This window comes from Manacus candei, unplaced genomic scaffold (assembly GCF_025592945.1).
Source record: "Manacus candei isolate 608988 ecotype Guabito, Panama unplaced genomic scaffold, ASM2559294v1 h1tg000007l, whole genome shotgun sequence".
In the NCBI taxonomy this organism is placed as follows: Eukaryota; Metazoa; Chordata; class Aves; order Passeriformes; family Pipridae; genus Manacus; species Manacus candei.
Genome location: NW_026138055.1, coordinates 9069885 through 9094895, shown reverse-complemented (window position 1 = coordinate 9094895; position 25011 = coordinate 9069885). Strand labels below are relative to the sequence as shown.

Sequence of the window (25011 nt, the reverse complement as noted above, 5' to 3'; positions counted from 1 at the left end):
AGCACCAGGACCCCTCTGAGGGTACAGGACCCCTTTGGGGCACCAGAACCCTGTGGGGTTTCAGGATCCCCTTTTTGGAGTACCAGGACCCCTCTGGAAGTGCAGGATCCCCTTTTGGGGTGCCAGAACCCTCCTGGGAATTCAAGATCCCCTTTTGGGGTGCCAGGAGCCCTCTGAGGTTACAGGACCCCCTTTTTGGGACACCAGGACCCCGTGGGGGTACAGGACCCCTTTGGGGACACCAGGACCCTCTAGGGTTTTAGGATCCCTTTTAGGGGCACCAGAACCCCTGTGGGGTTTCAGGATCCCCTTCTGGGATACCAAGACCCCCCTGGGAGTTCAAGATTCTCCTTTGGGTCCCAGGACCCCCCTGGGGTTTCAGGATGCCTTTTTGGGGCACCAAGAGCCCCCTGAGAGTTCAAGATCCCCTGTTGGGGTACCAGGAGCCCTCTGAGGTTACAGGACCCCTTTGGGGCACCAGAACCCTGTGGGGTTTCAGGATCCCCTTTTTGGAGTACCAGGACCCCTCTGGGAGTTCAAGATCCCCTTTTGGGGTATCAGGACCCCTCTGAGGTTACAGGACCCCTTTTTGGGACACCGGGACCCCCCGTGGGGTGCAGGTTTCCGGGGTGCGGGTTTTCCCGCGCCGTTCCCACGGGATCCCCGGGGTGTGTCCCTCCCCGGGATCGGGAATCCTGGGAGCGGCGGGTGCCACCCAACCTTCCCTTCCCGGCCAAAGGTGAAGCGGGACGGGAGCGGCTGTGCCAGCCCTGCCCATCCCATCCCATCCCATCCCGGCTCATCCCATCCCATCCCGGACCCGCCGCGAGGTGAGTGGGAATTCCCAGCGGGGCGGGAATTCCGCCCCACCCCCGGCCCCAAATCTCCCCCTCGTCCCTGGATTTGGGGGGGGGTTGGCGAGCAAAGCCGAGCCCGAGCTCGCCCAAACCCGGCGGCACGAGCAGCGCTTGGAATGTCGCCATTCCCAAACCCCCGCGGGTTTATTCCAGCCGTCGGGAATAAATCCCGGGGTTCGGTTTTATCCCAGAGGGGAAAAATAAAATTCCTGCGGTCCCGCCCAGGGGGGTCCCAAATCCCGGGAATTCCGGGAAAGGCTGAGTCACCCCCCCCCCCCCGGCAGAGCGGGATGGGCCCGGCGGGAGTTTGGGAATCTCCCTCCCGAACTCCCGGAGTTTTAGGAAGCGGCGGGGGCTTGGGAGAAAGGAAGGAGGAGTCGGGGTTTTTTTGGGAGGCGGGTTCGCTCCGGGGGTGGGGGGGGATTTGGGAACGTCCAACATCATTCCCGGTGTGTCCCAACGTCGCCTCCACGCGCCGGGATCGCTCCCCCCTCCCCCCCACCCCGGCTTTCCCGCATCCCAAAAATCCTCCTGCCCTCTGGGAAAAAGGGGGGCGGAGCGGTGGGACAATCCCCGTGGGATCAAAGGGTGGGGAGGGATCCCTGGAAAAAACTGCTCCCGGTGTTGAAGGGAGAATGGGAGACCCCCTAAGTAGCCCCGTGAGCCTCGTTATTATCCCGACCCCATCCCATAAATCCCAAACCCATCCCAGTCATCTCTCCCCCAGCTCTGCTCCCCCCTGCCAGGAACCCCATAATTACCCCATTCCCATCCCAAGTACCCCAACCCCATTATTATCCCATCCCCATCCCAGTTACCCCATTCCCATCCCAATTATCCCAATCCCATCCCAATTACCCCATTCCCATCCCAATTACCCCAACTCCATTATTATCCCATCCCCATCCCAATTACCCCAACTCCATTATTATCCCATCCCAATCACCCATTCCCATCCCAATTACCCCAACTCCATTATTATCCCAACCCCATCCCAGTTACCCCATTCCCATCCCAATTTTCCCATTCCCATCCCAATTATCCCATTCCCATCCCAATTACCCCACCCCAATTACCTCAACCCCATCCCAATTATCCCAATCACATCTCAATTGCTCATCTCCATCCCAATTATCCCATCCCCATCCCAGTTACCCCAACCCCATTATTATCCAATTCCCATCCCACTTTTCCCATCCTCTTCCCAATTACCCCATCCCCATCCCAATTACCCTAACTCCATTATTATCCCATTCCCATCCCAATTACCCCATCCTAATTATCCCATCCCCATCCCAATTACCCCAACCCCATTATTATCCCATCCCCATCCCAGTTACCCCAATTCCATCCCAATTACCCCAATTCCATACCAATTACCCCAATCTCATTATTATCCCATCCCCATCCCAATTACCCCAAACCCATCCCAGTTACCCCATTCCCATCCCAATTATCCCAACCCCATCCCAATTATTCCAATCCCATCCCAGTTATCCCAACCCCATTGTTATCCCATTGCCATCCCAATTATCCTAATCCCATCCCAATTACCCTAACCCCATTATAATCCCATTCCCATCCCAATTACCCCCTCCCAATTATCCCATCACAAATACTCCACTCCCATCCCAATTACCCCATTCCAATTATCCCAACCCCATCCCAGTTATCCCAACCCCATTATTATCCCATTCCCATCCCAATTATCCCATTCCCACCCCAATTACCTAATCCCACCCCAGTTACCCCATCCCCATCCCAATTATCCCATCCTCATCCCAATTACCCCAAACCCACCCCAATTACCCAAATCCATTATTATCCCATTCCCATCCCAGTTATTCCAACACCATTATTATCCCATTCCCCATCCCAATTACCCCATTCCCATCCCAATTACCCCGTCCCAATTACCCCATTCCAATTATCCCAACCCCATCCCAATTACCCCATCCCAATTACCCCATCCCCATCCCAATTATCCCATTCCCACCCCAATTACCCCAACCCCATCCCAATTACCCCATTATTATCCCAACCCCACCCCAATTACCCTATTCCCATCCCAATTACCCCATCCCAATTATCCCAACCCCACTCCAATTACCCCATCCCAATTACCCCAATCCCATTACTCCCCCATCCCCGTTATCCCAGTTATCCCATCCCTACCCTCTCTCTCCCAGCCGTTCCCACCCCTCGGGATCCGATGGCTCTGGCCCTTCCCGGCCCTTTGGTGGCCCCGCTGGCCTTGGTGGCCCTGGTGGCCCCGGCGCTGCTGCTCCTGCTGCTCCTCTGCTCCCTCCGGCCCAGGTACGGCCGGGATCGGGATAAACCGCCGGGATCGGGATAAACCGCCGGCATCGGGATCCTTCCCGAGGGTTTCCCGCTGGGAATGCCGCAGGTGGCGACAGGGAAGCTCCCGGAGCCAGGGGAGAAGGGAAGCACCGGGAAAAGGGGGTGGGAGAGGGGATGGAGGGGGTGTCACCTCTGAGCCCACCCTGATCCCGGAATTCCTGGGAATGGGATGTGGCCCGGCCCTTCTTCTTCTTCTCCCTCGGCAGCTCCGGCCGGAGATTTTCCACCCGGAGCGGGAAAGAAACCCCTGGGATGGTCCGAGGGGTGAGTGCGGGGGGTGCCCGCGGTGTCCTGCTGATCCCACACATCCCAAATAGCCCTGATCCCAAATATCCCTGTCCCCACCGTGTCCTGCTGATCCCAAACATCCTAAATATCCCTGATCCCAAATATCCCTGTCCCCACGGTGTCCTGCTGATCCCAAACATCCCAAATATCCCTGATCCCAAATATCCCTGTCCCCACCATGTCCTGCTGATCCCAAACTCTGATCCCAAATATCCCTGTCTCCTCATATCTCTGTCCCTTCCATGTCCTGCTGATCCCACACATCCCTGATCCCAAATATCCCTGTCCTCATGGTGTCCTGCTGATCCCACACATCCCTGATCCCAAACATCCCTGATCCCAAATATCCCTGTCCCCTCATATCCCTGTCCCACACATCCCTGTCCCCACCATGTCCTGCTGATCCCAAACATCCCTGATCCCAAACATCCCTGATCCCACATATCCTTGATCCCACACATCCCCGTCCCCACTCTGTCCTGCTGATCCCAAACATCCCTGATCCCAAATATTCCTGTCCTCTCCATGTCCTGCTGATCCCACACATCCCTGATCCCAAACATCCCTGATCCCAAATATCCTTGTCCCCTCATATCCCTGTCCCACACATCCCTGTCCCCACAGTGTCCTGCTGATCCCAAACATCCCTGATCCCAAACATCCCTGATCCCACATATCCTTGATCCCACACATCCCCGTCCCCACTCTGTCCTGCTGATCCCAAACATCCCTGATCCCAAATATTCCTGTCCTCTCCATGTCCTGCTGATCCCACACATCCCTGATCCCAAACATCCCTGATCCCAAATATCCTTGTCCCCTCATATCCCTGTCCCACACATCCCTGTCCCCACAGTGTCCTGCTGATCCCAAACATCCCTGATCCCACATATCCCTGTCCCACACATCCCCATCCCCACAGTGTCCCGCTGATCCCACACATCCCTGTCCCCTCACATCCCTGTCCCCCCATATCCCTGTCCCCACCGTGTCCTGCTGTTCCCACACATCCCTGATCCCAAATATCCCTGATCCCACACATCCCTTATCCCACACATCCCTGTCCCCTCACACCCCTGTCCCCGCGTGTCCCCCATTCCCACATCCCGTGGGCTGGGACAGCCTCCCAGTGACAGGAGGGACGGCCCAGTGGGATACAGGATTCCCAGGGAGGATCCGGGAGCGTTGGGATCCATTGGGATCCACTCCAGGGAGGATCCAGGAGCGTTGGGATCCATTGGGATCCACTCTGGGGAGGATCCGGGAGCGTTGGGATCCATTGGGATCTGCTCCGGGGAGGATCCGGGAGCGTTGGGATCCATTGGGATCCACTCCAGGGAGGATCCGGGAGCGCTGGGAATGTCGGGCACAGCCGTCTCCACCCCCCGCAGGTGAGGATGGTCCAGCCGGGATCCGGCACCGCGGGAGCAGCGCTTCCCAAAGGTGAGGCCTGGGATGGGGACAGGGATGGAATTGCCGTGTCCCTCTGGAATTGCCGTGTCCCTCTGGAATTGCCGCGTCCCTCTGGAATTGCGGGCGCTCCCGGGGCCCTCTGGCCCATGGATTCTCCCTGGATCCCGCTGCAGCTGCGGGGAGCAGCTGGACGGGGGCCTCATTCCCAGTGGGATGTTGGGAAGGGCCCTGGGATGGGGGCCTCATTCCCAGTGGGATGTTGGGAAGGGCCCTGGGATGGGGGCCTCATTCCCAGTGGGATGTTGGGAAGGGCCATGGGATGGGGGCCTCATTCCCACTGGGATGTTGGGAAGGGCCATGGGATGGAGGCCTCATTCCCACTGGGATGCTGGGGCCCTCATTCCCATTGGGATGTTGGGGCCCTCATTCCCACTGGGATGTTGGGAAGGGCTATGGGATGAGAACCTCATTCCCATTGGGATGTTGGGGCCCTCATTCCCATTGGGATGTTGGGGCCCTCATTCCCAGTGGGATGTGGCCGTGCCCTGGGAAGGGCCCCGCAGTCCGAAGGTGCCGGGGCTCATCCCGTGCCGGCACATCCCAGTTAATGATTTCCTGGGATATGAACTTGGAGGAGCTCCGAGACCTTGAGCCGGGCCTTGGCCACGGATGGGCGGGGCTGCACCCGGAACCCCAAAGGGGTTCCCACATATCCCAAAGGGGGTCTGGGATCCACCCCTGAACCCCAAAGGGGGTTCCCACATATCCCAAAGGGGCTTCCCACATATCCCAAAGGGGGTCTGGGATCCACCCCTGAACCCCAAAGGAGTTCCCACATATCCCAAAGGGGCTTCCCACATATCCCAAAGGGGGTCTGGGATCCACCCCTGAACCCCAAAGGAGTTCCCACATATCCCAAAGGGGCTTCCCACATATCCCAAAGGGGGTCTGGGATCCACCCCTGAACCCCAAAGGAGTTCCCACATATCCCAAAGGGGGTTGGGGCTCCACCCCTGAACCCCAATGGGCTTCCCACATATCCCAAATGGGGTCAGAACTCCATCCCTAAACCCCAAAAAGGGTTCCCACATATCCCAAATGGGGTCTGGGCTCCACCTCTGAACCCCAAAGGGGGTTCCCACATATCCCAAAGGGGGTTCAGGCTCCATCTCTGAACCCCAAATGGGGTCTGGGCTCCACCCCTGAACCCCAAAGGGGGTTCCCACATATTCCAAAGGGGGTTCCCACATATCCCAAATGGGGTCTGGGCTCCACCCCTGAATCCCAAAGGGGGTTCCCACATATCCCAGATGGGGTTCCCACATAACCCAGATGGGATTGGGGTTGGGGCTTCATCCCTGAACCTCAAATGGGGTCCCCACATATCTCAAATGGGGTCCGGGCTCCACCCCTGAACCCCAAATGGGGTTCCCATATAACCCAAATGGGGTTGGGGCACCATCCCTGAACCCCAAATGCTCAAATTGGGGTGCTCAAATTGGGGTGCCCATATTGGGGTGCTCCCATTGGGATGCCCATATTGGAGTGCTCATGTTGGGGTGCCCATATTGGGGTGCTCCCATTGGGGTGCCCATATTGGGGTGCCAATGTTGGGGTGCCCATATTGGGGTGCTCCCATTGGGATGCCCATATTGGGGTGCTCATGTTGGGGTGCTCATATTGGGGTGCTCCCATCGGGGTCCCTATGTTGGGGTGCCCATGTTGGGGTGCTCCCATTGGGGTGCTCATATTGGGTTGCCCATATTGGGGTACTCCTATTTAGGTGCCTATATTGGGGTGCTCCCATTGGGGTGCCAATGTTGGGGTGCCCATGTTGGGGTGCCCCCATTGGGGTGCTCCCACTGGGGTGCTCATATTGGGGTGCCCATATTTGGATGCCCATATTGGGGTGCTCCCATTGGGGTGCTCATTCTAGGGCACTTATACTGGGGTGCCCATGTTGAGGTGCTCATATTGGGGCGCCCATATTTGGGTGCCCATATTGGGGTGCTCCCACTGGGGTGCCCATATTGGGGTGCTCCCATTGGGGTGCCCATGTTGGGGTACCCATATTTGGGTGCCCATGTTGGGGTACCCATATTTGGGTGCCCATGTTGGGGTGCCCATATTGGGATGCCCATATTGGGGTGATCCCATTGGGGTCCCCATGTTGGGTTGCCCATATTGGGGTACTCCCATTTAGGTGCCTATATTGGGGTGCCCATGTTGGGGTGCTCCTTTTGGGATGCCCATATTTGGGTGCCCATATCGGGGTGCTCCCACTGGGGTGCTCCCCCTGTGGTGCTGCCCGGGCAGGCCCCTCTTCCCGCCGGGACACAGCAGGAATTTGGCGGCTCCAACCCCCACCCTGAGGGTCCTTCCCCCCCAAAAAAAACCCCCTCTGAGCTCCGGCAGGACAAGGAACACCCACCGAGGCAGCTTCTCCAGAGCCTCCTTCCCTTTGGAATTCCCAGACTGGCACTGCCAGTCGGGAGCCGAGCCTCCCGAAATCAGGGAAGGAAGGGCCGGGATCCCGGGATGGGGATCCCCTCTCCATGGCCTTTCCCAGCTCAGTATCCCTATTTCCCTCCCCGCAGGAACCCCCGTTCCCGGCGAGCCCCAGCAGCGGGCGGACGGATCCGCGGATCACCGGGATAACCCCTCCCTGGGAGACCCCCGGCATTCCCACCCGAATTCCCAGCCGAATTCCGAGCCTCCCGCCAGGACCCCCGAGTTCCTGCGGCACCGGCAGCTCCCGGCGATTCCCGGGAATGCCGAGGCGGATCCCGCGGCGGGAGCCGAGGGACGGATCTACGAGAGCATCAGGGACAAATCCTGGACACCGGACGAGGCTCCGGGGGACGGAGACCCCCCATCCCGGCTGGAAGGCGGCGATCCCGGCATTCCCGAGCCGGAGGGGTTGGGAAGGGAGCGGAGCCCCGGAATTCCCGTGTACGCCTGGGTGTGCAGGATGCCCCGGCCGTGGCAATCCCGGGAAAACCCCCGAGCCCCGGAGAGCCCCGGGGAGGAGGAGGAGGAGGAGGAGCCGCCACCGCTCCCGGAGAGACACCTGGATGTGGAATAGGACACCCTGGAGATTCCTTGGGGCACAGGACAATCTGGAGATTCCTTGGAGCTGCCTGGAGCCTGGCATAGGACACTCTGGAAATTCCTTGGAGCCCAGGACACCCTGGAGATTCCTTGGATCACACCACACCCTGGAGATTCCTTGGATCACACCACACCCTGGAGATTCCTTGGAGCTGCCTGGAGCCTGGCATAGGACAAGCTGGAGATTCCTTGGAGCACAGGACACCTTTGGAGATTCCTTGGAGCACAGGACACCTTGGAAATTCCTTGGAGCACAGGACAATCTGGAGATTCCTTGGAGCTGCCTGGAGACCAGCATAGAACACTCTGGAAATTCCTTGGAGCACAGGACACCGAGATTCCTTGGATCACAGGACACCTTTGGAGATTCCATGGAGCACAGGACACCCTGGAAATTCCTTGGAGCCCAGGACACCCTGGAAATTCCTTGGAGCACAGGACACCCTGGAGATTCCTTGGAGCACAGGACACTCTGGAGATTCCTTGGAGCTGCCTGGAGCCTGGCATAGGACAAGCTGGAGATTCCTTGGAGCACAGGACACCCTGGAAATTCCTTGGAGCACAGGACACCTTTGGAGATTCCTTGGACTACAGGATGCCCTGGAGATTTCTTGGAGTACAAGACACCTTTGGAGATTCCTAGGAGCACAGGACACCCTGGAGATTCCCTGGAGCTGCCTGGAGCCTGGCATAGGACATCCTGGAGATTCCTTGGAGCCCAGGACACCCATTCCTGGAGGGATCTCAAATCCCTGTGGATGTGGCACTTGGGGACACGGGGTGGCCTTGGCAGCGCTGGGGGATGTTTGGACTCGACGTCTCCGAGGCCTTTTCCAGCCTAAATGTTTCTGGGATTCCATCCAGCTTGGATCCCAGGGAAAAATCCGCGGTTTTGCTTCCCGGGAGCGAGAGGGTTTCTGGATGGGGAGCCGGAAAAACGGCACTTAATTGTTATTTTAATCATTTTTAACGAGCTTGCTGGGCCTCGTGTCGTCCCTGGGGTGGTTTCCAGGGGTTCTGCTGGAATGGGGATGAGGCTAGAGCGGGATAGAGGCGTGTTTTGCTGGATCTTGGGTGTGGGATTATCTCCCCCAAAAGGCTGGGAAGGCCTGGAGGGGGCCGGGAGTTCCAGAGCTGCTGTTCCTGCTCCTGGGATGTCCCTGCACTTCCTCTCTGGCTGCAGCTCCATAGGGATTGGCAAGGTCCCATCCCCTCTCCTTCCCTGCTTCCCATCCCCTCTCCTTCCCTGCTTCCCCTTCTTCTCCTTCCCTGCTTCCCATCCCCTCTCCTTCCCTGCTTCCACTTCTTCTCCTTCTCTGCTTCCCATCCCCTCTCCTTCCCTGCTTCCCATCCCCTCTCCTTCCCTGCTTCCCATCCCTTCTCTGCTTCCCATCCCTTCTCTGCTTCCCATCCCTTCTCCTTCCCTGCTTCCTATCCCCTCTCCTTCCCTGCTTCCCATCCCTTCTCCTTCCCTGTTTTTCATCCCTTCTCCTTCCCTGCTTCCCATCCCTTCTTCTTCCCTGCTTCCCATCCCCTCTCCTTCCCTGCTTCCCATCCCTTCTCCTTCCCTGCTTCCCATCCCTTCTCTGCTTCCCATTCCTTCTCCTTCCGTTTCCCATCCCCTCTCCTTCCCTGCTTCCCATCCCTTCTTCCCTGCTTCCATCCCTTCTCCTTCCCTGCTTCCATCCATTCTCCTTCCCTGTTTTTCATCCCTTCCCTGCTTCCCATCCCTTCTCCTTCCCTGCTTCCCATCCCTGGAATGCCGCAGCTCCTCCGGGGAATGAGACGGAAGGATCCACAGGGATCTGGGCTTGTCACAAACCATTTCCACTCGTTATCCTGCATCCTAAAGGAAAATTCCCTGTCCCTGAGCCACTTTCCATCTTCTAAACCTCCGTCACGCTCCTCCTTGGTCTCCTTCCTCCTCGCCAGCATCAGGATCCGGGCGGATCGCCGCTTCCCTGGTACGTGGGAGCTCCTTCCCGCTTCCAAACATTCTCCAAGCAGGACAGTTTTCCCCCTGGGATGCCGTGGAGAAGCTCCATGGTCCAATCCGTGGCAAAGAGGCTCCTCCTCGGCGTGAGTGCCCTTGGCTTCTTTCCCAGGAGCTCCGTATCTCCCTGGCTTGGATCCGCTCCCTTTGGATCCGCTCCCCTTGGATCCTCTCCACTTCCAAAACAAAGCTGGCTCCGCTGCCAGACAGAGCCGGGACCAAGTGCTTTGTCCGGACGAGGATTGGGAAGGAAGAGCCGTGCTGGGAGCGAAAGGAAAAGGGTTAAAAATGAGGAAGCCAAGGGAAAGGGAGGGGGAAAAAAAATAGGGAAAACAGGCCAGAGGGTTTTTTTTGTTAAAGAAAAAAATCAGGAGGCAGCAAAGAGCAGGAAAAGGGAACCTCGTGAGAGGCTCTTCCCCTCTTGGCTTTTCCCTGCGCTGACGGAGAGGAGGAGAAGCTGGAATTTGCTCCCATCTCCTGGAAAAATCCCGGCGGCTCCAGCGAACCTCTTCGCTGGCTGCGAGCTCCGGGATCGCCCCCACGTGTCCCAAACATTCCCAAAAAAGCCGGTTATCCCAGGGTTTTCGATTTCAAAATTGCCTTTTCCCTGTCCAGGGGATGATTTTAAGGAGATTTCTCCCCCAGAGGAGCATTTTTGGAGGCAGAGCCTCCTTTCCAGAGCACCTCAGGGGGGGAGGATTTTGCTTTTCCACGGCCCATCCAGTGCCTGCCAAACTCCAGTTTTTCCCGACTCTCCGGGATCGCTCCCGCGGAATTTCCGAACATTTTTCCTATTCGCCTTAAAAAGGCACCTGGAAAATCCTCCTGACGCCGAGTTTTCATCCAAAAATAAAAAAAAGGATAATTTTTAATTTTCCCCCTTTTTTTTGGGAGGGAATTCCCCCTCCCCGGGAGCTGTCGCGTCAAGCAGGGAACGGGAGCCAACAGCTGGAAGCGGGAGAGAGCCAGCGGAGGCAGTTGGGAATTTGCAACCCGGCCAAAGGCTCCTTCCACGGCCCCTTGGAAAAGCAGGGAGGGAGGAGGAGGAGGAGGAGGAGGAGGAGGCCTGGGGCTCCCTTTTCCATGTTTACATCCCTCTTTCCCGCTTCCTTCTTTGCCTCACAACTGGAAATCCCGAGCGCGTCCCGGCTTGCTCCGAACCCTCCTCGCACGGAGCGCCGACTCCGTACGGACAAGGGGCCAAATTCCCCGTTAAATCTGGAAGTGAATTCCAAAAAAAATCCCCAAAAACCCCCGTGGTCCCCACGGAGCTTTCCCGATCCATGTGAGAATCCCTGAGGTTATTCCTGTCGTTCCTGACGTCACGTTCCGCTCGGCCGCGCCCGGCTTTGCGGATAATCCCCCCGGGCACCTCCCAAAGTCCGGCGCGATTCCGCATGGGAGAACCGGGAAAATGGGATTAAGAGGGCGTGGGGATCACACCAGCAGCTTGCTGGAATAACCACAGCTGGCTGGAAAAATATATGGAAAAAAACAGGGATCGTTTCGGTTAAAACCAGCGGGGATGTAAATTATTCCTCATGGATAACTCCTTCCCTTCTCTCCCCCCAACCGCGCGACGGTCGCCGCTGGATTGGGAGGGTTTGTAGCTGCTTGGAAAAACTGGGAAATCTTGGAAATCTTGGGAATTTTTTTCCCTCCCTCTCCAGCTTCCCTCCTGGGAAGGTCATGGGATCCGCTCCCAAGTCAGAGGCTCCGTCCCGTCGCGCCCAAGCGAGGACTCCGCCTCTTCCCAACAGCCCGATTCCGGCTTTTCCCACGTTTTGCCCCGGGGTCAAGTCACATTCCAAATAATTCCCAGGCACGGATGAGGAGTTGACTGGGATAAGGTCACTCTGCTCCTTGGGATAAGAGAGTTCAGTGGTGGGGACGTGGCCAGGCCTTGGTGTTGGTGAATTCGCCGACGCAGGATTGGCAAAACAAGGGAAAACGAGGGAAACTCTTCCCAAATCCGGGTGGTTTTTTTGCTAAAACCGGGATTTCGGGAAAATATATGTCTTCATTTTTAGGCTGGGAGGGGTTTTAGCTCCTCTTCTGATATTCCCAGCCCAGGGGATGCTGGATTTGGGAATGAGCAATGAGTCGGTTGGGTACTTGGAAAACGCAACAGGCAGCATCCCGAATCCCAGAAGGTGCTTTTTTGGGGAATTTTCACTCTTTCCTTCGACCTCACGGCGGATAAAAATCTGCTTCATTTTCTCCTCCCCGCATTTCCGCCTCAAACATCTCGACCCCGCGAGCCGAGGGTTTTTATGGCATCACATCCCGAAGGCTCGAGGATTAGGAACTTGGTGGAGACCTGGATTTTCCCGCTCCGGAGTCTTTTCCAACAGGAAAATCCAGTGAAAACGCCTCCAGTTCACTTTGGTTACTTCGGAGTCGTGTGGCTTGGCTCGGCTTCCATCTCCTGTCGAAACAAAATGAGTGACAGGGATAGATCCAAAAAGGCACTTAAGGGGTTTATCCCGAGCTCCCGCGGATCCCGAAATTATTAATCTCCCGAGGTCGAGGCACGGAGGCCAAAGGGAAACGCTGGGCAGGGTAAAACCAGCTCAGGTTTATGGCCGAGCCTTGTTGGGCTCGAGCTAATATTTAATAGGGGATTGAAATTAAGGAATGATCATCCTGTGGGGTTTTTTTAATATATGGGATTTTTTCTCCTCATGGGTTTCCCCCCCTCCGGTTTCAAACGTTGCACAGTCGATTTAAAAAAACTGGGAGGTGTTCCCTGGATGCAGGGGAATATTGGGAATGCTACAGAGAGTGAAATAAAAATCAGCAGAAGGAAGGATGTCTTAGTTATAAAGTCGTAAAAGTGCCACTAAACGTTGTTTATTTGGGATCTTTCGCCGAGGTTCCCCACGCGGTTCCGAGAGATCGAGGTTTTGTGGGATGGGAAGGGAAACCCCGAAGAGAAATCAGGGAATATCTCACGCGATAACGAAGGCACGCGGGATTTATTGGCAGCAAGAAACAGATCTTGGGGAAATTATCGAGGCTCCCAAAGTCAAATCAGAAGTTGGCAACCGTCGGGGAAAAAAGTAGAAACCGGTAAAGCCACGTGGTGGAGAGCAGGAGAAGTGAGAATTCCAAAAGGGATTCTTGGAGGAATTGATGGATTGGAAGGGTATCGGCGCTGTTAAAGGGGGTTAAAAGTGAACTGTTCCCAAAAGAAACGCTTTGGACCCCGCGGGAAACGATCCAGAGGAAGATTTGGAAGGCACGCGCGCTCCTTGTCGGGGCTTCCAGCTCCAAATCCAGCCCCTGGACCTTCTCCTTCGGGGATCAGGTTCACCGATGTGTCAATCACCTCACATTTATTGGTATAAAAAGGGTATTTAATCTGACATCAAGCCCAAACTCTTTATTGTGCACCGAAGGTAGAATTAGTGCGGTGAGAATCGGGAAAGCTGGGAAGCAGAGAGGTCAAATAAAATCCTAAGGTGGTTTTTCCATGGTCTTGGAAGAAGTTTTCAAGGTGTAGGTGGGATACTGGGGACAAACTCTCCCCTGGGAGAGGGGACTGGGCTGGAATTCCCAGGGAAACTGTGGCTGCGCCGGGATCCCTGGAAGTGTCCAAGGAAAGGTTGGACCAACCTGGGATAGAGGGAGGTGTCCCTGCCCATGGCAGGGGGTGAAATGGGATGAATTTTAAATTCCCTTTCCACGCCAGATCCATGAGGACACCTGGAGAAGAGAAGGCTCCAGGGAGAGTTTGGAGCCCCTTCCAGTGCCTAAAGGGGCTCCAGGAGAGCTGGAGAGGGACTGGGGACAAGGGCTGGAGGGACAGAAGCCAGGGAATGGATCCCAATGGGAAAGGGGAGATTTGGGGGGGAGATTGGGAAGGGATTCCTGGTTGGGAGGGTGGGGAGGGGCTGGGCTGGAATTCCCAGAGAAGCTGTGGCTGCCCCTGGATCCCTGGGAGTGCCCAAGGAAAGGTTGGACCAACCCGGGATAGTAGGAGGTGTCGGGGTCAGAACTGGAAGAGCTTTAGGGTCCCTTCCCGCCCAAAGCAGCCCGTGATTCCATGATTTAGGATACTCAGTTGATGGGTACAATTATTTATTCACTCTTACGTGAGGAGACTCACGGATTTTGTAAAACACAGGGTGAGGAAACGCCTCTGGAAAGGGGCTGTGAACGTTGCTGCGCTCCCGGGCTGGATACCCGGGAGATACAACATGTTTGACTCGTAACTTTGCTTCTGGCACTGAAAACAGAATTAAAAGCACCAGATCGTTTTCCTCGAACTTTAACCGAGCTTTTCCCTTTTAACAAAACTGGCTGTGGTCCCCTCGGGCCGAGCAGAGGTTGAGCTGTCGCCGTTTAACCCCCGTTCACCGGGGCTGAGGGGGTTGAGGGTGGTGAAGGGCTGAGGAGATGAAGGGCTGAGGGACTGAGGGGATGAAGGGCTGAGGGACTGAGGGGGCTGAAGGGGTGAGGAGATGAAGGGCTGAGGGACTGAGGGGATGAAGGGCTGAGGGACTGAGGGGGCTGAAGGGGTGAGGAGATGAAGGGCTGAGGGACTGAGGGGATGAAGGGGTGAGGGACTGAGGGGATGAAGGACTGCAAGGGCTGAGGGGGATGAAGGGCTGAGGGACTGAGGGGCCTAAGGATGAAGGACTGGGAGGGCAGAGGGGCCTGAGGGGCTGAAATTCTGAGGGGTTGAGAGTACTGAGGGGGTTGAGGTGTGAGGAGATGAAGGGCTGAGGGGACTGAAAGGGTGAGGAGATGAAGGGCTGAGGGACTGAGGGGGCTGAAGGGGTGAGGAGATGAAGGACTGAGAGAGCTGAGGGGGCTGAAGGGGTGAGGAGATGAAGGACTGAGAGAGCTGAGGGGGCTGAAGGGGTGAGGAGATGAAGGGCTGAGGGGCCTAAAGATGGAGGACTGAGAGGGCAGAGGGGGCTAAGAGGACTGAGGGGGCTGAGGGTGCTGAGGTGGTGAGGAGGTGAAGGACTGAGAGGGCCGAGTGGGCTCAGGGCTGATGGATTGAGGGGGTTCAGGGGGCTCAGGGCTGATGGATTGAAGGGGTTCAGTGGGTTCAGGGGGCTCAGGGCTGACGGATTGAGGGTGCTAAGTGAGCTTGGGGGTTCAGGGGGCTCAGGGCTGATGGATTGAGGGGCTGAGTGGGATTGGGGGGGCTGAGGGGGCTCAGGGTTGATGGATTGAGGGGGCTGAGGGGGCTCAGGGTTGATGGATTGAGGGGGCTGAGGGGGCTCAGGACTGATGGATTGAGGGGGTTCAGTGGGCTCAGGGGGCTCAGGGTTGATGGATTGAAGGGGTTCAGTGGGCTCAGGGCTGATGGATTAAGAGGGCTGAGTGGGCTGAGGGGGCTGAGTGGGCTGAGGGAGCTCATGGATGATGGATTGAGGGGGTTGAGTGGGCTGAGGGGGCTCAGGGCTGATGGATTGAGGGGCTGAATGGGCTGAGGGGGCTCAGGGCTGATGGACTGAGGGGGCTGAGTGAGCTGAGGGGGCTCAGGGTTGATGGATTGAGGGGGCTGAGTGGTCTGAGGGAGCTCATGGATGATGGATTGAGGGGCTGAGTGGTCTGAGGGAGCTCATGGATGATGGATTGAGGGGGTTGAGTGGGCTCAGGGGGCTCAGGGCGGATGGATTGAAGGGGGCCAAGTGGGCTCGGGGGGGCTGAGGACTGATGGATTGAAGGAGTTGAGTGGGCTGAGGGGGCTCAGGGTTGATGGATTGAGGGGACTGAGTGGGTTCAGGGGGCTGAGGACTGATAGATTGAGGGGGCTGAGGGAGCTCACGGCTGATGGATTGAGGGGGCTGAGGGCTGATGAACTGAGGGGGCTGAGTGGGCTCAGGGCTGATGGATTGAGGGGACTGAGGGCTGATGGATTGAGTGGGCTGAGGTAGATAAGGCGGCTCGTGGACCGACCGCGCTACCGCCTCCGACCGCCGGCGCGAGTCCCCTCCCACCACTGGCGCCGCTCTCCCCGCAGCGCCGCCATGGGCGCCCGAGGGGGCGGGACTTTACCCCCAGGGCGAGCCGCTATTGGCCGGCGTTGCGGCGCCGCCTCTCGCCATTGGTGGGTCCCGGTCCTCCTCCCTCCCTCCCTCCCTCCTCCCACCCACCCACCCGCGGGCGGGCGGGGGCGCGAACGTGCCGCGCGCGCTGTTCCCTCAGCCGGGGGGCGCGCGCGGCGCCTCGTGGGGAACTGCACGTAGCCAGCGCGCGGGAGGGGGGGGCGGGCAGGGCACGCGCCGTTCCCGGCAGCGCCGGGGGGCGGGAATGGCGGGGGGCCGGGGGGGGGGGGGGGCACGTCAGGGACGTCACGGGGAGGGAGAGGGACGGGGAGGGAGGCAGGAATGGGGCGCGCGCGCGCGTGTGTGTGTGTGTGTGTGTGTGTGTGTGTGTGTGTGTGTCAGCCGTGAGGGGAGAGCGTGGGGGACAGGAGGAGTGTCTGTGAGGGGACATCATGGGGTGTCCATGAGGGATGAGGGCTCAGTGACCATCACAGGGGATGAGGGGCGGCCGTGGGGTGTGAGGGGCAGCCGTGAGGGGAGATCATGGCGGGGAGAGGAGGGGTGTCCATGAGGGAGGGTCATGAGGGGTGTCTGTGAGGGGGGATCATGAGGGAGATGAGGGGAGATCATGGAGGAAGATGAGGGTTGTCCATGGGGCGTGAGGGGCAGCCGTGAGGGGAGAGCGTGGGGGCCAGGAGGAGTGTCTGTGAGGGGACATCATGGGGGAGTGAGGGGTGTCCGTGAGGGGTGAGGGCTCAGTGACCATCACAGGGGATGAGGGGCGGCCATGGGGTGTGAGGGGCAGCCGTGAGGGGAGATCTTGGGGGAGATCAGAGGTGTCCATGAGGGGGGATCAGGAGGGAGATGAGCGGTGTCCGTGAGGGGGGATCGTGAGGGGTGTCTGTGAGGGGGAATCATGAGGGAGATGAGGGGACATCATGGAGGAAGATGAGGGTTGTCCATGGGGCGTGAGGGGGAGCCGTGAGGGGAGAGCGTGGGGGACAGGAGGAGTGTCTGTGAGGGGACATCATGGGGGAGTGAGGGGTGTCCGTGAGGGGTGAGGGCTCAGTGACCATCAGAGGAGATGAGGGGCGGCCATGGGGTGTGAGAGGCAGCCGTGAGGGGAGATCGTGGCGGGGAGAGGAGGGGCGTCCATGAGGGAGGATCATGGGGAGATGAGGGGTGTCCATGAGGCGGGATCATGAGGGAGATGAGCGGTGTCCATGAGGGGGAATCATGAGGGAGATAAGCGGTGTCCATGAGGGGGGATCATGAGGGGTGTCTGTGAGGGGGAATCATGAGGGAGATGAGGGGAGATCATGGAGGAAGATGAGGGTTGTCCATGGGGCGTGAGTGGAGATCATAAGGAAGATGAGGGTTGTCCATGGGGTGTGAGGGGCAGCCCTGAGGGGAGATCATGGGGGAGATGAGGGGTGTCCATGAGGGATGAAGGGCTGACCTGAGGGGAGATCATGGGGGAGATGAAGGGTGTCCATGAGGGATGAAGGGCTGACCTGAGGGCAGGTCATGAGGGGAGATGAGCAGTGGCCATGAGGGATGAGGGGTCAGTGACCATCAGGGCAGATGAAGGGTGGCCATGGGATGTGAGGGGAGATCATGGAGGAAGAGGAGGGGCGGCCATGGGACGTGAGGGGCAGCCATGAGGGGAGATCATGGGGGGAGATGAGGGGTGTCCACAAGGGATGAAGGGCTGACCTGCGGGGAGATCGTGATGAGGAGCGACCATGGGATGTGAGGGGAGATTATGGGAGGAAGAGGAGGGGCTGCCATGGGATGTGAGGAGCAGCCCTGAGGGGACGTCAGGGGGAGATGAGCGGTGTCCATGAGGGATGAGGGGCGGCCATGGGATGTGAGGGGCAGCCCTGAGGGGAGATCACGAGGGGCAGCCATGAGGGGAAAGAGATCATGGAGTGAGATGAGGGGTGGCCGTGGGGGGAGATTATGGGGGGAGATGAGCAGTGGCCATGAGGGATGAGGGGTCAGTGACCATCAGGGCAGATGAAGGGCGGCCATGGGATGTGAGGGGCAGCCATGAGGGGAGATCGTGGGGGGAGATGAGGGGTGTCCATGATGGAGGATATGGAGGGAGATGAGGGGTGTCCATAAGGGGACATTATGGGGAGATGAGAGGTGTCCATGAGGGAAGACATGGGAGGAGATGAGGGGTGTCCATGAGGGGAGATATGGGGGGAGATGAGGGGTGTCCATGAGGGAAGATATGGGGGAGATGAGGGGTGTCCATGAGGGGAGATATGGAGGGACATGAGGGGTGTCCATGAGGGAAGATATGGGGGGAGATGAGGGGTGTCCATGAGGGGAGATGAGAGGTGTCCATGAGGGAAGACATGGGGGGAGATGAGGGGTGTCCATGAGGGGAAATAAGGGAGGAGATGAGAGGTGAGAAGCCAGTGGCCATCAGGGGAGGTGTAGGGTGGCCATGAGGAGATGAGGGGCAGCCAGGGGGATACAAGGGGCCGCTCTGGCAGGAGATGAGGGGACCACCGTGGTGGGACATGAGGGGGAGCTGCGAGGGGAGGCTGCTCTGAAACGCCTCCACTCAAGGGCTGCAGCAGCACAAGGAGGCACCTGCCCTCCTCTGCACACATAATAACTCACTTTTCATTTTAATTCTCATTTTAATCAGGCACTGGGGTGACTTAGAAGCCCAAGTCTGAGGAGGTCAGGAGGAAATTTAGGAGCACTGCTGGAACAGGAGGTTTTGGCTCCTGTTTGGGTGGGTTGGAGAAGGTACCTTGTTTTTACTGGGAGGGAAAAAAATACAGATACGTTGTCGAGAAATCACGTGAGGTTTTGTCTTTTATGTGATTAAAACCCCGCCCTGTCCCAGCGTTTTACCTCGGACAAGGGCAGCAAAATCCCACCTACGTTGTGTTTATTAGTTGGTGGTAAAAATACACATTTTTTTTTTTTTTTGGAGGCTGGAAATAGGCCCAGTGTTGGTACCATCAGCTCTGCCATAAAGGGGCAAAAGCAGCAAAATTAGGGATTTTTTTTGCCACGGGGACGAAAAGCTGAGGGGGGTTTGAAGGGGGGGGAAAAACCAGCGCCCCAAACTGAAATAAACCCCGAAAGGGGCATTGCTGGTGTTCATTCAGTTCTCAGTTATTGATAAACAGAATTAGTGAGGCCGGGGAAGCTGCTCAGGGGAAACCAGGAGGTTCTGGATGTGGTGCAGGGATGCTCCGAGGTGGGATAAGGAGAGTGGGGTGGTGGGGAGTGCAGGGAATTGGGGGCAAGGGGAAGGGGATGATGGGGAACCCGATCCCTTGGGAAGGGGTGTGGGGAGCCCCAAATCCCTTGGGAAGGGGGAGCCCCATCCCTTGGGAAGAGGGAGTCCCATCCCTTGGGAAGGGGGAGCTCCATCCCTTGGGAAGAGGGAGTCCCATCCCTTGGGAAGGGGGAGCTCCATCCCTTGGGAAGGGGGAGCTCCATCCCTTGGGAAGAGGGAGCTCCATCCCTTCGGAAGGGGGAGCCTCATCCCTTGGGAAGGGGGTGCAGGGGGAGCCCCGTCCCTTGGGAAGAGGGAGCTCCATCCCTTGGGAAGGGGGTGAGGAGGGGAGCTCCATCCCTTGGGAAGAGGGAGCTCCATCCCTTGGGAAGGGGGAGCTCCATCCCTTGGAGAAGGGGGAGCAGGGGGAGCCCCATCCCTTGGGAAGAGGGAGCTCCATCCCTTGGAGAAGAGGGAGCCCCATCCCTTGGGAAGGGGGAGCTCCATCCCTTGGGAAGGGGGAGCTCCATCCCTTGGGAAGGGGGTGCAGGGAGAGCCCCAGCCCTTCAGAGGTAAAACCCTCCAACGGGACAAAACTTAAAACACCCAAACTCCCCCAAAAATAAACTAAAACCAAACCAACCAACCAACCAACCCACCAACCCAGGCTTTATAAGCGCAAAACAGCTTCGGGAAGCGACAAGAACCGACCCCCCCGCGCCTGCTCGGGTGAAAAGCGGAGCCCCGGGGGCTGCAGGGGGGGAACCAGGGAAGAATCAGGGGGGAAGCGGGGGGGGGGGGGGGGGGGAAGCGGGAAGAACCGGGGGAGGGGGGAAGAAGCGGGAAGAACCGAGGAGGACCGGGAAGAACCGAGGAGGACCGGGAAGAACCAGGAGGGCCGCGGGACGAACCGCGGGGCCGCTCCCCCTGCCCGGAGCCCCGCGGGTACCCCCGGGCCGGGCCGGCTGAGCCCGGCGGGGCCGGGGCCGGGGCCGGGGCCGGCGGGGGCGTTGCATTTCGAGGCAGCGGCGGAGCCAATGCGCAGGAAGGGGCCGAGCCATGTGGGGAGGTTGTTTACACCAGCCCGGCCCCGGGAGCTTTAACCCGGCCGGCGGCGAGGAGAAGGGCTCGGAGCGGGGGCTCCCCCGGGGCGCTGTGAGTAGCGGCGCGGCATCCCCCCCTATCCCCATACCCACCCCAGCACGGCTTCCTTCCCTCCTTCCATCCTCCTCCGAGCACGGGGGAAAAAGAGAAAGGGGGGAAAAAAAAAAGGGAAAAGAGCCAAAAAAAAAAAAAAAACTAAAAAAAAAAAAAACCCGCGCGCGGTTCCCGCCCGGCCGCGGCTCCTCCCCGCCCGCCCCGCCCGGCCCGAGGGAGCCGGGAAACCGGGAACGGGAGAGTGGGGGGGAACGGGCGGTTCAAAACAAGCAGCGCCGGGGGAGGAGGGCGGGAGCCGCGCCGGAGGTAAGCGGGGGTCGCAACGGGAGACATTCCCCCCCCCAAAAAACCCCTCCCGAACCCCGGCCGGCTCTGCGCTGCCTCTCCCGCCCCCGGCTCTGCCGAGCCCCCGTCCCTCCCCGGTCCCGGGGCGAGCACCCCCTTCCTCGGAGCCTGTGCCCCCCCATCCCGGTGCAACTCCCCCCAGCCCGGTGTCTGTGCCACCCCCACCCCACACTCCGGGGCTCTGCCGGTCCCGGGGCGAGCACCCCCTTCCCCGGAGCCTGTGCCCCCCCATCCCGGTGCATGCCCCCCCAGCCCGGTGTCTGTGCCACCCCCACCCCACACTCCGGGGCTCTGCCGGTCCCGGGGCGAGCACCCCCTTCCCCGGAGCCTGTGGCCTCCCATCTCGGTGCATGCCCCCCCATCCCGGTGCAAGCCCCCCCCGCCCGGTGTCTGTGCCCCCCCAGCCCGATGTCTGTGCCCCCCCAGCCCGGTGTCTGTGCCCCCCCCGCCCGGTGTCTGTGCCCCCCCAGCCCGATGTCTGTGCCCCCCCAACACACTCCGGGGCTCTGAGCACCCCCTTCCCCGAGTGCTGCCCGCTGCCGGCCCCCGGGGGTCTGCGGCCCCTCCGGCCCGGTGCTTGTGCCGCCCATCCCGGTGTGCGTGTGCCCCCCCTGTCCCGGTACCTGCCTACCCGGTGTCTGTGCCCCTCCCTCCCTCCCCATCCCGGTACATCCCCATCCATCCCGGTGCCTATGCCCGCTCCTGCCCGGTGCCGGTGCCCCCCCCTACATTATCCCGGTGCCGGTGCCCACCCTGTGCCTCTCTGCCCCCTTCCCTCCCCCCAATCCCCGCGGATGCCCACCCCTGCCCGCTGCCTGTGTCCACCCCCCTTCATGCCGGTGCATCCCCCCCATCCCAATCCATGCCCACCCTTGCCTGTTCCCTCCCCCCATCCCGATCCATGCCCACCACCCCCCCCCCAATCCCGGCACACGTCCCTCCCCCCGGCTTGCCCGGTCCGTGTGTGTCCCCCTCCCTCCCTGCCTCCCTCCCTGCCCGTGCCCGTCCCCCGCCCCTCGCACACGTGCCCTGCCCGGTGCCGCCCTCCGCGGCAGGCCCGGGCACCCTCCTCCTCCTCCTCCTCCTCCTCCTCCTCCTCCTCCTCCTCCTCCTGCTCCTCCCGTGCCTCCAGCCCTGCCATCTTCCCCACGTGCCCCGCACACGGGAACACCCGCAGTCCGTGCCGTGAATCCCTTGTGCCCGCAGACCGTGCCATGAATCCCTGTGCCCGCAGACCGTGCCATGAATCCCTGTGCCCGCAGACCGTGCCGTGAATCCCTTGTGCCCGCAGTCCGTGCCATGAATCCCTGTGCCCGCAGACCGTGCCATGAATCCCTGTGCCCGCAGACCGTGCCGTGAATCCCTGTGCCCGCAGTCCGTGCCATGAATCCCTGTGCCCGCAGTCCGTGCCATGAATCCCTGTGCCCGCTTCCTCCCGGGCACTGCCGGCACCGCTCCCAGAAAGTGCCAACTCCCTCCCTTTCCCTTCCCGGCTGCCCCTCGCTGCCGGCGGCTCCCCGATGCCTCGGGGAAGTCGCTCTGCCCTCGCCGGCACCCAAAAAACATGGATATGGTCGGGAGCGCGACCTCCAAACGCGTTTTTCCTCCCGAATCGTTTCCCTCCGGAATCGCCCGGCGTGGATGAGGGTCAGGGAGCCTTTTTTTTCCCCGTGGTGACACATCCCTGGGCATGACCCAAGCTGTGAAACGAGGTGGAATTAGGAGGAAAGTCTTGGAAGCGCCTGTTTTGTGTTATTGTCCGGGAACGTCGGGATTTTTTGGTTCCGACTCGGGCTCGGCAGATCCTTGTCGCCTCTTGGTTTAATCCAGGCCCAAACTGTGTAAAAACGAGAGATCCCTGTGGATATCTCCCTGTGGATATCCCCTTTCCCAGTCACATGGGGCAGGAGCGTGGTTTGCAAAGAGCTTCGGGATATTTTGGGATGAGAAGGGGCTTTTTTGGAAACTGAGAGCCGGGAGAGGGGAAAAACTGGGCTCGTTATCAGTTCTTGGCAGCGTTTGGGGTCTGTTGTAGCCTGGACGCTTTGTGGTCTAGGTTGTTGATCCGTGGCAGGAGTTAGGCTGGATTTGAGGAGACCTACCAGCATTTATCCATAAAAAAAAAAAAACAAAACAGGGAAAAAACCGGGTTGTGCTCTAACTGCACATTCTCTGGAGAGGGGATTTGCGCCGGTGGTCCCGGTCGTGCAGCAGGGAAAGCAGGAGCTGCCTTTCTCCCGGCAAACCCCGGGCGAACAGGAGCCGGGATGAGCACTGGGACACCCTCCCCGCTTTTACCACGTCCCTTTCCTTGCTAATCCAAGCATTCCTCCTTTGCCAAACGGCGCTCCCGCTTTCCCAAAGCCGGTTCCCGGGCACAAGGGGCTGACACAAGGGGGCTGACGTTTCCTCCCCCCCCCCCCCCTCCAGGCTGGAAAAACGCCGGCCAAAATACACGCCCGGGCGTCGGAGCAGGGGAATAATTTGGGATCTGTGCCGGCTCTGACCCCTGCGGCGCGTGATTGGGAACAGCTGGGAGGGCTCCGGAGGCAGCGTGGCCTCCCCGGGCCCCGCCTGCCTTCCCAAGCTCCCGCTCCTCTTCTCGCTCCCGTGTTTTGGGACGTGGATGGAGGAGAAGGGTTGGTGTTTTTTTTTTTGGCCTCGGTGTTTTCTCCCCGCCCCCGGGGCGCCCCAAATGGGATCTGGCGGTTCAACTGTCCGCCGGGAGGCTCCGAAAAGTTTGGGAGGGTTTTCCTTCCCCCCCTCTCTCCTCCTTTCCCGCTCCATTCCCGGGCCGGAGGAGGCGGGGAGGGGGGGGTAGGGGAAAGGAAGAGGGAAGGCCAAGCGAAAAGCCCGAAGGAAATGAGAAGCAGCCTCTCCACCTTCGGCGCTGCCCTCCTGGCTGCCCGCCAGGAGCTGCCTCGGAGCCGGGCGGGAAGGCGGCCGAGATCCGGCACCACCGTTTTCCACGCTCCCAAAAATCCCGGGATATCTCCCGGCGCTGAGGTTTTTCCCGGTGGATACGGGAAGGAAACGTGTGGGGCGGTCGGTGCCGGCGGAGGGACTTCGCTCTGGGATGTGCCACCGCCGCGTCCCCCTCCCGGCCTTCCCGGTGTCCCTTTGGACGAGCCATTCCCGCGTGGATTCGTCAGGAAAACACAAAAAAAGAGTGGGTTCAAGAGCACCCCCCTGTACGCCGCGAAATCCCGAAATCCGGCGTATTCCCGGGCAGGGCGAGATGAGAGGGAAGCCGGGAGAGCGGCCGCTTTGATCCCGCTCCAGAGGGAAGGTGCCGCCGGCGGCGAAATCCCCGCGGGCAGCCCTGGCACCACGAGGTGCTTTTCCCTGGCACGCCCCTGATCCCGCTTCACACCCCGTCCCGCTCTTCCTGCTCCGTCCCTTTGCGGCTCCCCCCCGGTCCCTGTTAATTTTCTACCCGGGATTCCGGGGCGGGACGGAGCGAGCGGAGCGCGGTCGGTTATCCATAAAACCCGCCCGCGAATCCCGGGGAGCCCTTTGAAGCGGGACGTGGCTCGGAGTAACCTTTCTTGGGACGGCTCCAGAGCTCCCTGTTCTGCCTCTTGGGAGGCTTTTTCTCATCCGAGATAATCCCGGAAAAACCCCCCAAAACAAGGTGGCATCTGCCGTTAAAACGCTGTCACTCGGTGACAGAGCGGCCGGAGCCGTTGGATTTAGCAGGGATGTGGCCGGATACATCCCATTCCCATGGGTTAAAGATCATCACAGAGAAACACTTTGGGATAAAAACGCTCCCGAGTCTCCCTTTTCCAACAAAGCAGGGCAGGAGGATGCTCCCGTTTTTGCCGCCGGATCCGCTCTGGGAGGGCCGGGCACGAGGAGAAACCTTTCCCGAAAAGGGGAGCGTCGGAATTGCCAGCTGGGAAGGGGCGCTGGGTTTTGCTGACGGGAGAGTTTTTCAGGGCAGGGAATTGCAGGATGCGCCGGGCACGGGCCCAAGTCTGGAGGTCAGGGTTGAAGCGGGACAGGCGGGAAGAGCCGCGGCGGCCTCGGGATCGCGGCGGCTCCGGAGGGAACGTCGGCTGTCCCGATGCATCCACAGGCTTTCCTTTGGGCTGGGGAAAAGGGAACAAAACAGAAGGATTTAGAAGCGACCACGGGGACGAGCTGTGGGTTGATGGGAGCTCATTCCCAAGGAATTCCCCTGGGAGGGCAGGGCTTTCCCGGCTCCCACTGATGGTGTCGGGA

At 59.5% G+C, this 25011-nt stretch overlaps 2 protein-coding genes across 2 annotated transcripts; one reads left to right on the top strand and one right to left on the bottom strand.

Annotated features, from left to right (window-relative positions):
- The first annotated feature begins 780 nt into the window (after positions 1-780).
- Positions 781-8697, top strand: LOC127481780 (uncharacterized). Its single transcript, XM_051811464.1, has 5 exons — positions 781-830; positions 3047-3173; positions 3425-3482; positions 4898-4949; positions 7517-8697. The coding sequence occupies exons 2-5, from the start codon at positions 3070-3072 to the stop codon at positions 8002-8004; spliced, it is 702 nt and encodes a 233-aa protein (XP_051667424.1). The 5' UTR covers positions 781-830; positions 3047-3069; the 3' UTR covers positions 8005-8697.
- On the bottom strand, positions 8145-9855 carry LOC127481774 (ribosome-binding protein 1-like). Its single transcript, XM_051811451.1, has 2 exons — positions 8687-9855; positions 8145-8264 (listed from the first exon to the last, which is right to left on the bottom strand). Exon 1 carries the CDS (start codon positions 9853-9855, stop codon positions 8869-8871), a length of 987 nt encoding a protein of 328 aa, XP_051667411.1. The 3' UTR covers positions 8145-8264; positions 8687-8868.
- Between the last annotated feature and the right edge of the window lie 15156 nt (positions 9856-25011).